Below are 12,217 nucleotides of genomic sequence, written 5' to 3' on the forward strand. Positions count from 1 at the left end.
AAGCAATAATCTTTTAGTATTTTATGAACAACAATCTCATTTTTATGGCTTTTTTTTTTTTCACTCTATGGTATCTTTTTTTGTAACAGAAATTCCTGATTTTTTTTTTTTTTTTTTTTTTTTTTTTTTTTGGGAAATTCCTGATTTTTTTTTTTTTTGGAAATTCCTGATTTTAATATTATCAGATTTCCCTTTTTCACCCCGCCCCCCAGCAGTGTTCTTCACCCCCACCCTGACCCATTGCCATCCCCTGTTAGTAAGGAAGTATTTTAATTATTTCCTATAATTTATAGATTATTTTTCTGTTTGTAAGTTTATAACCACATATTGCAGTTGATGTTAGAATTATTCCCTTTCAGTCCTTCTACTACTCAGTTTCTGGCCTTACTGTCTTGACTCCAGCTCTGGGAGAATGTTGTTGGGTGGTGCTGACAGTGGGTAGGACTTCGTTTGAATGGGATTCTTCTAACCCTAACACTTGGTGTCCCTTCCCTGTGTACAGTGCATGCACACTTTAGGCATGGTCCTCTTTATTCCTACTTTGCTCAGATTTAAAAAACAAACAATGGGCTGGAGAGATAGCTCAGCAGTTAAGAGCACTAACTGCTCTTCCAGAGGTCATAGTTCAATTCCCAGCAACCTCATGGTGGTTCACAGCCATCTATGATGTGATCTGATGCCCTCTTCTGGCCTGCAGGTGCACATGCAGGCAGAGCATTGTATACATAATTGTCCCCGACCCGCGGGTTAAAGAATGGACGAAAGAAAGGCACGAGCCCAGGAAAACTTTGCTTATCGAGGGCTGTTTATTGTAAGGGGGTATCCAAATTTATAGTAAGCTTCTGAAAGGGCGGGGGTGGGAAGGAATGCAGTGGAAGGTTACAAAATCTTCTGGGCCAGGCCCATGGACAGCAGGTGTGGAGTGGGGCGATTATACAGAAGTCTCGATACACCGAATGTTCTCTTTCTCAAGGTCAGGCTGGATCTTTGTGGTAGCCAGGCAGAATAATTATCTCAAGTATGCAGACAGCTGTGGCTTTCAGCCAGCAGGGCCTCTCAGCCACTGGGGCAGGTCAGGCAAGGTCCTATGGCTCCTGACACATAATAATAAACAAAACAAAACAAACAAACAAACATGCATGACTGTACCTTGAGCTGATGATATTTTTTTTTCTTTTCTCTGTCATTGTGGTGTTTTACATGAAAAATTTGTCTGAGTTGGAATTACTCTGCTCTTTTTTTCTAAAAGCCCTGTGACTAGGTTACATGCTCTGTATTTCTTCTAAAAATCTGATGTCTTTGTGAACAATACTTGTGGTCTAGGTATGAAGTTGAGTTACAAGTTACCAGCACCAACCTGGCTAGGATGGCTAATTCTTTTTTTTTTTTTAAACACATTTTTAATTGAAAAATAAAATAATTCATATTACATCTCATTTGCTATACCGTCCCGTGCATCCTCCCATTCCTCCCTCCCTCCCGCTTTCACCCCATTCCCCTTCCCTATGACTGTGACTGAGGGGGACCTCCTCCCCTTGAATATGATGCTAGGGTATCAAGTCTCTTCTTGGTAGTCTCCTATCCTTCCTCTGAGTGCCATCGGGCCTCCCCATCAAGGGGACATGGCCAAATATGGGGCACCAGAGTTTGGGTGAAAGTCAGTTCCCCGTCTCCACTTAACAGTGGAGAATATTCTATCTCTTGGCTAGATCTGGGCAGGGGTTTGATGATGACCGCACGTATTGTCCTTGGTTGGAGGATGGCTAATTCTTAATTGTGCGAATTGCTATAACTGTTGTAAGTGTCCTACCTGTCTGCTGTAACCAGCTTACTCCATTCTTCTTTGGCATATTCTGAAGGACTTGTGTCATTTCAGAGCCCAAGTGGTAGAGTGGTTCAAGCAGGACCATGGAGGCCAGACTTCCCAGATAAGCAGCTGGCTGTGCTCCTTGCCAAACTGAGGGAGTTGCTCAATTTGCTTATCTACAATATCATCCCTTAAGTGGAGATTGTAAGAGTGGATGCCTCTCTGCGCTGATATGAAAGTTGACTAGAGCTTGGAACCATGTTAAGTGCTGTACTGACTTTCTCTGTAACTGTTCCTCAGTAGGTTTGGTTTCTCATTGGCTCTTGGTATTTCCATGGGCTCTTCCTTTCATTCCCTTGAAGACAACACTCAATGGTGGGCTCTACACAGCTCTCACCTGGTGGAAAGCTTCTCTGTGTGTCTAGCCACCCAGATATGACTTTCAGTCATGACTCTCATGACATAGCATTTCTTCTGTGGCTTTGTCTTTTTGCAGGATCTGTGAGCACAGGCTGTTTTTTCTTCCTCTTGTTTTTTTGTTTTATGAATCTGAGAGATAGAAGGTAAATTATACTGAATGGATAAATGGACCTTCTCTGCTTCCCTTAAACCTGGCACCTGATGCACTCTTTTGTCATTCCACTCAGGAATAAGATAGGCATGAGAGTGAGCTCTACTTTGTAGATATGAAAACAGGGAGCCAGGGTGAGAGACACCTTGTTCACCCAGGGACAGTTCTTTTACAGTTATCTTGCCAGTGTTGACACCTGTGATCAGAGCATATCTGCGGATTTGTTTTGGAACTTCCTTCTGGCTTATATATGAGTCATGTAACACACACACACACACACACACACACACACACACACACATACACGTATGTAAACTCACATTATTTTTGGTTGCTCTCAGGCAAGACAGGTTCTGTTCTCATCATCCTGATTGATTACAGTTATCTCCAAATTAACTTGGATCAACTCAGAAACACACATCATCATCAAAGGACAGACATGCTAACACAAAGCATATCTAAGTAACCAGAAGACAGTACCAAAAGCACACACCGAAGAGCAGGGCAGAAGGTCTATATACTCCATACAGTCTCTTTTAATTGGTTTAGGGATGGATGGGAAAAGAGCACATGGCCCTGTGGGCTTACTTCATACTTTCTGTGACAGCTTCATTGAGGTAAAAATTACTTAAGTTACTGTTTGCCCCTGTAAGTACAAATTGTCAGTTTTCATATGCTCACAGAGCTGTGTAACTCTCACCACTGTCTAGCTTGAGATTAGGTTTCTCACACCAGAAGGAAACATCATGTGGTCTGTAGTTATATTCTTTTCATTTCCTGGCAGTCACTAATTTATTTCTCTGAATTTTCTTATCTGGATACTGTGTAAGTGGAATCATACCATTTGTGGTCTTTTGTGGATGGCTTCTTTTGTGATGGCAAAATACTTTCAGGTTAATTCTTTAGTTATGTCACCCCATTGTATGGCTAAATAATATTTCACCGACTGGCTATATTATATTTATGCAGTGGTTAATTGATTGACATAAGGATCATTTGCACGTTTTGGCCAATGTAAACGATGCTGATCGAATAATATATATATCATTTGGTAAATGGATAAATAAAATGTAGTGTATCTCTATAATGGAATAAAATTCAGTTATAGAAAGGAATAAAATTCTGATGCTAAAGCAGGCATTAAATTCTAAATGCATATGAAGCCAAAGAAACCACTTACTTCATGATTTCACTGATAAGAAATGTCTTTCACAGGCAAATTTAGAGAGACAGAAGATTATTGGCTCCCAGGGCTTTGGTCTTGGGAAATGGGAAGCATATTGCTAAAGGGTACAGGGTTTCTTTCTGTGCTGATAAACATGATCAAAAGTATATTGATGGTTGCACAGCCTTGTGACTACAATAAAAGACCCTGAGACATATTTATAAGATTGCATTGTGTCACAAAATAATCAGTAACCTGTGTCAGTGTGTAGCACTCAAAACTCTGTGGGGCACAGTGGCACACAGGGCTGAGGAGAATGCCTCTGCCTGGGCTCGAGAAGGTGAAATGGGAACTCCTAGAACACAACCCAGAAGTGCCCCACTCAGAAAGATCTCGACACCTCCAGATACCAGCCTAGGACTTCAGACAGACTTCAGTTGTCGACCATTCTGATATTTCTATAACCCAGACATGCTATGATCTGTGCCTTGCAACACCGTGAGTCCCTGTGGGCAGCAGTCTGCCTTACGTCTAGCTCGATTCCTCTGCCTAATGTTGTGGTCTGGTTCACAGGCAGGATTGTATGTCTGTGAGTGAATGAGTAACTGCTATTTTTGAAGCCTCTCAGTATGTCCCTGGGCAAAAACCATCTTCAGGCTTGTGGCTGCCTCCTCTGCTAGCCTGAGGTTGGTGTGGAAAGGAAGACATGAATTCACCAGCTGACTTCATTCAAGGGTTTCTTTTTTTTTTTTTTTTTTGCAACTGTTAACTACTTTTCTCTGGTGTTTTCCATTGTGGTGACTGGAAACAGTGTTTGGGTACTCGAGACTCTTGTGATTTCCTCCCTAGTAAGATATCCAAAAATTGTGGGTTGGGTCAGAGAGAGAGAGGGAAACAAAAGGCTATTGAGTCGGGCCTTGATTGACTTTTCTTTCTTTTTTTTTTTTTCTTTCTTTCCTCCCCCACCCCACCTTTTCTTTTTGCATTGATCTAGCATCAATGCTCTGAGTCGTGTGTAGCTTATGGGTGTTGGCTTAATGAGGATTTTTTTCTTTTCTTTTCTTTTTTTCTGTGAAGGTACTCTATGTTGATTAAGTTCTTTCTGTTGAATATCCTTTGCTTGCACTGGACTTTTCTTTATGTTGATTTTTTGCTTCGTTTTTTTTTCATTTCCCATGCTGTTCAGTTACTGGAAGCCAGAAGAACCAAGGTTTGTCTACTCTTTGCAGCTTGTTTGTTCTGCTCTGCACAGCCTCACCTCCCTGTGTGTTTGAACGTGTTTGTCTGTGTCTCCATTTAGTCCCTTTTGCTTGCAGAGGCAGTAATCCTGTTTACTAAACCTGTTCACAGCTTTATTTGTAAAAAAAAAAAAATAATAATAAAGTCCTTGTTTGTGTCTACTCGTAGCAGATGCTATTATTTTCATTTTTAAATGGATAAGCATTTATCATGGAAAATAATGGATAAAGAACATCTTAGGAAACAGTGACTACTGAGTCTGGAGTGTTGTGGGCCCGAGAAGGTGTGTTCCATGAAAGTTTCCCTCTGATCCTTTCCCTTCCTAAATTAAACACCGTAGATGTATAATTTCCCTTGTGGTTGACACTAATAGACCGTTTCTGTGTGTGTGTGTGTACATTTCTCTTCTCCTAAGACATCCAGAAAGCATCACTGAATTAATTCCCCTCTTCATGTGCTGTCCCATGCTTCTGAAGTCACCGTGGAGGACTTCATGGCTGGCCCCTGGACCTCATGATTAACACATCCCATCCTCATGGTGTGGCGGCCGTGGACTGCTTGGCCTTTTCATTGACTTTGTCTCCTTTCTCCTCTCCTGCTCCACCTTCCCCGCTGTAGCACCTGCAGCTGACCATCCAGGCTCTTCAGGATGAGCTGCGGACCCAGAGAGACCTCAACCACCTCCTGCAGCAAGAGAGTGGCAACCGAGGGGCCGAGCACTTCACCATCGAGCTGACCGAGGAGAACTTCCGCAGGCTGCAAGCTGAGCACGACAGGCAGGCCAAGGAGCTGTTCCTTCTGCGGAAGACGCTGGAGGAAATGGAGCTGAGGATTGAAACCCAGAAACAGACTCTCAATGCCCGAGATGAGTCCATTAAAAAGCTCCTGGAGATGCTGCAGAGTAAGGGGTTGCCGTCCAAAAGCCTTGAGGACGACAACGAGCGCACGAGGCGGATGGCGGAGGCCGAGTCTCAGGTCAGCCACTTGGAAGTGATCTTAGACCAGAAGGAGAAGGAAAACATCCACCTGAGAGAGGTAAGAGCCCGGCTTCAGATGATGGAACATGTCGTTAAGCTATTTCACAGGTTGGAGGCTGTCTATAGTCTCAACCTCACCTCCCCAGTCATCAGCTCCCTGATCTCCGCCTGTGGCTGTTCAAGTAGAATTGTGTGTGTGCGTGTGTGTGTGTGTGTGTGTGTGTGTGTGTGTGTGTGTGTGTGTGTGTCTGTGTCTGTGTGTCTGTGTGCGCGCGCGCGCGCGCTTGCGCCCTCGTCTGCACTCATCACACATGTGTTCAATAATCATCCAGGCATGTGCAGCACGTGGGAACTCTGAGGGGCTTTATTGTCACTTTTCTATGGGTGGCTTGGCTGTGGTTTGGGGGGCTTTCAGGTACACATCTGTTTAAGTTTGGCCATCAAATATATCTCTAAAGAAACAAAACAAACAGGTGACTAGCAACACAGCAAACCCAAGCATTTATTTTTATGACTGAATCAGGGACAGAGTTTATAGAAACCAAAGTCTGTTTGTGTGTAGGTGTTTGAGAAGAGTGGTAAAATGTACAGACCAATTCTGAACGTTTAGGTTTAAGATAATCCTTGTCTGCATTTACATTTGTCTAGAACAGTCTGTTCCAGGGTTTCTTATTATGTTTTTCATCCTCAGTGTATTAAATCACTTGAGGTCATCCGGAGGCAGTTCCTCTGGCTGGCCACCACCACCGAATGTTGAGATGCTCAGATATCTGAGAATTTATGGTTAGTTAAAGCTTAGAAAAAATGTGGGTGTCAGCCAGGGTTTGAAATTGTTACCACAGTTTTCTTGCAACTGTGGTGGAGACGGATCCTAAAGAATCGTGTAGGGAAAGTGCTGAAGAGAGACACATACCACACAGCAAATTGCAGGCCGTTTGACAGTATTAGCTATGCCTTCAAACCATTAGCAGCACTAAATACTAATTCCAGAGCAGACTAGATTTCTTGGTATTGAATATCTGTTTAGATGGGAGGCTGACTCAAGAGTCCCTTGTAGGAATACTTTTAAAATGTATTTTTATTTTTGTTTCGTATATCCCTTTCTCTCTTCTCCATCCCAATCCTTTCTAACACCCCAACACCAGGTAGGAGAGAAGGAAGGTTAGTGGGGAGAAGGGCCGTAGTTTTCCTTAGGAACTTCCTGCTGTTTAGTGTCATTGGGTTCTTTGGGGCAAGTCCAATCTTTGTTTCAGGATATCTCCAAATTTTTCTCATCAAACTGCATCAACAGCAACCAGGAGCAGCAGGGGTGGGGGAACACCAGCAGCCTTCTTCTTTCTCAGACCCCTGCCCCCCAGTCTCTCTCTGGGTCTGGCATTTATTCCCACTGGCAAAGACTTCGCCCGCACACATGGAAGTTCCCAGCTGACAAAGATCACAAGCCTTCTCATGAGGCAGTTATCAGCGGTGGGCAAACTGGAGCAGCCCCCATATCCCACATCTGGGATTAAAACAAAAACATGTTTACATGTAAACCAAAGCTTCCACAACAGTCCCGTGTTTAGTGTTAAGAAAATAGGGCTGGAGAGATGGCTCAGTGGGTAAGAGCACTGACTGCTCTTCCAGAGATCCTGAGTTCAATTCCCAGCAACCACATGGTGGCTCACAACCATCTATAATGTGATCTGATGCTCTCCTCTGGCCTATAGATGTACATGCAGTCAGAGCACTGTATACATAATAATAAATAAATAAATCTCTTTTGAAAAAAGAAAGTGTGGCTCCTGGTTGAGATTGGCTAAGATGCCAATGCTCCCATAAAGTTTCTCTAATATTGTTTGTATTTGCTTAGGATATTTTAGCAGACTTTGGTATTTTCAAGCCTAAAGTCCTCTATCTCCCTTATTTTATTTTCATGAGGCCTTAGTCCCATATTTTGGAAACCACATGGCTTGGTTTTATATTATACTACTTAAAAAGGTGTTTTGTTGGGCCTGCTCTTTCCATCTGAATTCTAGGAGTGTAGATGTGATGGGCAGATTTCTAATATGATCCCCAGTGGTTCCTACCGCTTGCAATTTACACCCTCGTGTGTTTCCCTTCTCTTGAGGACTGGCTCATTCTAGAGACTTGCGTCTAAAAGATACCACCATATGGCGGAAACAATGGCTCTTGATGCCACTTCCATGATAGGGTTACACAAGACTGAAACATTTGCCATACAAGCAAATCCTGTTGCCTTCATAGTGTTTTGATAAAACAAGCTGCTGTGTAGAAAGATCAGGTGGTAGAGATATGAGGGCAACCTCCAGCCAACGTCCAGTGAAGAGAGGGGCTACTCACAGGAGCCAACAATGGAAACTGCCGACAGCCACAGTTGCCTTCAGATGAAATGACGAGCATGAGACACTGTGAAGCAAAAGACCCAGCTAAGCTGTTCCTGGTCTCTTCCATAGGAAAAAAAACCTGAGGTAATGGACATGTATAATGAACAGACAATATATAAAACCCTTGTCTGTGTAAGAAAATATTCACTTTAAATTTGAATCTAACAAACATAGTTTAGATGTTTAAAAGATCCTCCTTTCCCAAGAGAAGATTGTAGTAGCTTGTGAGGTCTATTAAATTTTTTAGGAATTTGGGGAGCCTGCTGTTAAGCCATTGATAACTGGTCATGGTTTGCGCATTTACACATTAGAAGCTGACAAATGCTACTTATAGAATACATGAGCCTGTTACTGTCTTCCGTGTAGACTCTTGACTCTTCAGCTTGCATGCACTGATGAAGCACATTGACCTGTGAGGGGGTTGGTGTGGAAATCAGTTGAGTGGAGCCTCCAGCCAACACATGGTGAGGACTAGCAGGACTCATTCTATTCCCAAGAGCCTTCCCAAAGTCTGTTGACCAGCAAGCATACTGCTGAAAAAGCACAGGGGGTGCTCATTGGTGATATTAGCAAGACAGGGCATTTTAGATAGTATGGGAAGAACTGTGACTTTAAGTTCATTAATTATTCATAGTTCAACATTTTCCAGAAGTACCTGAGTGATTGACATTGTGTAGATGTTTTATGGTGACTCCATTGAATTCTTAAGAGCACCTCATTCATTTTGTTAATTCATTTATTTATAAGTTAGGGAAATCATTTCTTTGTGTGTTTGAGAAAGAGTCTACTTAGTATTCCATACATACATACATACATACACACATATATACACACATATATACATACATACATACATACATGCATACGTACATACACACATACATACATACATACATATATTTGAAATATATCTATCTATTCAAAATTTTATATATATGTATCCTAGGCTGGCCTCAAGCTTGACATCTTCCTCTGGAGTCCTGGTATTCCAGATGTGCGCCACTATGTGTGGTACTCAGTGCATAAAGTTTTAAAAAAATTGAATATCCATTTGAAAGTATGGAATGATAACCAATAGTTTGGCTTGATTTCTATTGTGAGAAATAGATGGACAAATAGAGAAGTGTTATGGAAAAGAGAGTAAAGCACATTGCCTTGGGTGAGACCAGTTTCCAGTGTGGCAGTTAGGAAAGGTATCTTGCAGGGCTATGGTCACCAACTGAGACCTCGATGGGAAAGGAGCCAGCCAGGTAAGGACCTCAGTGGACTGTTCTACTCAGATGGAGAGGCCCATGTTCTGAGAGGTAGGTGCTACTACTTGTCCATCTTACTTGGGGGAACTGAAGGGCATAGGACATCAGAAAGCTTGCTGGTATCACGTAGGTAGCAAGTGGTAGAGATGGTTTTAGAGTCAGGCTGACTTATTCTCAGCTCTTGAATCATTTCATTATGTCCCCCTCCTAGGAACGTCTTTGCTAGAGTGTTCTTAATAAACATGTTTGAAGCACTGAAATGAGCTAATTCAAGAAAAGTTAAAGTATGTAAGTGCACATTTGTGGTGAGCAGCTCACTGGTCTTCACTGCAGGTAGAGACTGAGGGATGCTGGGAGAATCTGGAGGTCAAGTCCATTTTGGTTGAGAAGGTACTTCAGCTGCTTCTCTGGGTCTGAGGACCAACAGTTCTGTGCAACGAAGCCATATTATGGGGCAATGGGGGAAAAAGGTCATTTGTAGGCAGGACTTGGGTAAGGGAGAGCATCTCAAAATATGTGCCTCACTTTTCTCTTGCTGCACTGGCGTTCTTTGTAAGACATCAGCAAGCTAGAAAATAAAAGCTGTTTCTGATCTGTTGTTCTGACCTATAAAACGTATAATGCGCAAATCGTTGTTTCCTCTAACCAAAAGTCTGGGTTATTTCCTTCTCTAATTATCCTTTAAGGCAAATTTCATTGGAAGCTGTTTCCATGTTCTCTACTGAGGCTGAGAATGCACTTCTATTGCACTATTTAAATTTTTTTTTAGTAGAACAATATGTCTGACTGCTTTTGTTATTAAACCAGTAAGAATAACTCAGCATGAATATAGAAACTGCCTGACCTCTGCTAATTGAAACGAACTTAAACCAGGATTTAAAATATATTTGAGGTTTTAACTTTAGCGTGTTCCTGATTTCTTTTTCGTTATGTGTAGTTCAGCTAGGCTGGAGCTGTGGTGCAGTGCTGGGGGAATGGAGTGCTAGTGGCTTTATGATTCATTTTCAGGCAGAGGCAGGACCTCACAGATATCCCATCTCTAGGCCTCCTACAGTCCACTGTTCCAGGCCCTCGGGAGTTGGCAAGAATTGTACAGGAGGCAGAGTGGCTTGCTTAGTGTTCTCTTGTTTTTCTGTGGCCTGGAGAAGACCAAGGGTGAAATCACCTCTTTGTGTAGCAGGGAGCAGCAGCAGCAGCAACAACAACAATAACAACATAAATGCGATGATCTCCACTTATTTGGAACACTAGAATCATAGCCAGGAGCTCCAAGTGACATGTGAAGTGTGGGACAAGACGTAGTATTAACTCACTGTGTCTTCTATTTCCATATGGGTTGATTTGATAAGACAATGCTTGATGTGATAATGGCTTACCTTGTACTCAAGCCTTTTCTGCACTCTGCTCCATGTAAACTACCCCAAAATTCTGTTGTCCTCACTGAAGAGGCAACATATATTACTACAACACTTTTATGTTTACTATACTTGTATTTCTTAAGGGGTTCTTAGAGCAGAGTCTTTGGCCTTGCCTACTCTAAGGTGCTTGATGGGAAGAATCTGTCTTTTGTTGCTCTGGCTATTGATGTCCTGTGCCGATTTCTTGGGGCTGCTAGCCTTTCTTTGATAGCACAAGCAGAACAACACTCAAGTTACTGGGGCCAGTGTTGCTAACAGCCCACGGCTAGCAAAACTCAGGACACAGGATCTAAGTTTGTCTTCTGTGCTGTGCAGAGGCAGTGAGAAGCAGACAATGTGAATTCCTGGTTAAGTGTTTATCTCTCTAAGAAGTCCCCAGGCCAGTGGAAGAGCCACCAAGGCCAAGGTTGTCACTTTGATATTCTTGAGCTTTAAGTCTTTTACTGATGGTTCAAATCCCCTCGTATACCTCCACTCAACTTTCTACATGATGGACTATTCCCTCCCCACCCCCATCATGTGGCCTCATTTCCTTTAACATGCTTGTCCTTAGTTCTGCTGACTACACTACAATTTGCTGATGTATGCATATCTAATTCTGACTCTACAGAGTCAGTACATTCTATTTCCACTCACAAGGCTCATCACAGAAAAGATTCCAAGCACACAAACTTAGCATTTCATGTACAGGGTCCTTTATAAAATTTCATTCTCCCATGTATTATAAGAAACAATCCCTTATTTCTTAACATAGAACTTAAAAAACAAACAAACAACCCATCACTACTCAATGCATATTCTCCAATATTGCCCGTAGTTATTCAGAAAATATTTTAATGATTGGAAATGATTTAAAATACGTAGAGAATTTCTTAGTAGTGTATTTTGTGAGCATGTTGCATACAGATATTCATGATACTATGAGAGTATACATGTCAATCTTGTGATTTTAAAACAGACTTCCTAATGCTGACTTTGTGTGCTCTGTGCTATACTAAGTGAATGCTGTTACCACCTTTTATTCTATAGGTAAAAAAAATGAAGACTCAAAGTAGGGAGTTATTGTCCCCAAATGACATGCAACAAGTGTTGGAGCTGTTGCTGCTCAGTCTGGCTCTAGACTTGCATTGCTGCTCGAGGTTGTTCCCGCAGAAGACACTAAGTAACACTTAGATGCCACCCAATTTAAAGGTCTTTGTGGAAAGACACAGAAAGAAATAACAAAAGCCATTAAGAGAGCTCAGAAAATGGGGTTTATGCAGTTACATACAAGGATCCTGCCTATCTCAAACACCCTAGAGTTTGTAACATCAGATACCATGAATAAATTTTGTAAAGTTACTGTCAATAAACCTGTAAGTGATTAAAAAATAAAAAATAAAGGGAGCAGAGTTGGCGAC

At 42.1% G+C, this 12,217-nt stretch overlaps 1 protein-coding gene across 4 annotated transcripts in view; it reads left to right on the top strand.

Moving 5' to 3' along the window:
- Erc2 (ELKS/RAB6-interacting/CAST family member 2) overlaps positions 1-12,217 on the top strand; it is a 925,224-nt gene that overhangs the window by 144,423 nt on the left and 768,584 nt on the right. For all 4 annotated transcript variants that reach the window (XM_051140768.1, XM_051140793.1, XM_051140783.1 and 1 more), the window contains exons 3-4: positions 4,730-4,753; positions 5,401-5,817. In XM_051140768.1, coding sequence (XP_050996725.1) covers positions 4,730-4,753; positions 5,401-5,817 — 441 coding nt within the window. The remainder of the gene's footprint in view (positions 1-4,729; positions 4,754-5,400; positions 5,818-12,217) is intronic.

Source organism: Acomys russatus, chromosome 3, assembly GCF_903995435.1.
Source record: "Acomys russatus chromosome 3, mAcoRus1.1, whole genome shotgun sequence".
Lineage (NCBI taxonomy): Eukaryota > Metazoa > Chordata > Mammalia > Rodentia > Muridae > Acomys > Acomys russatus.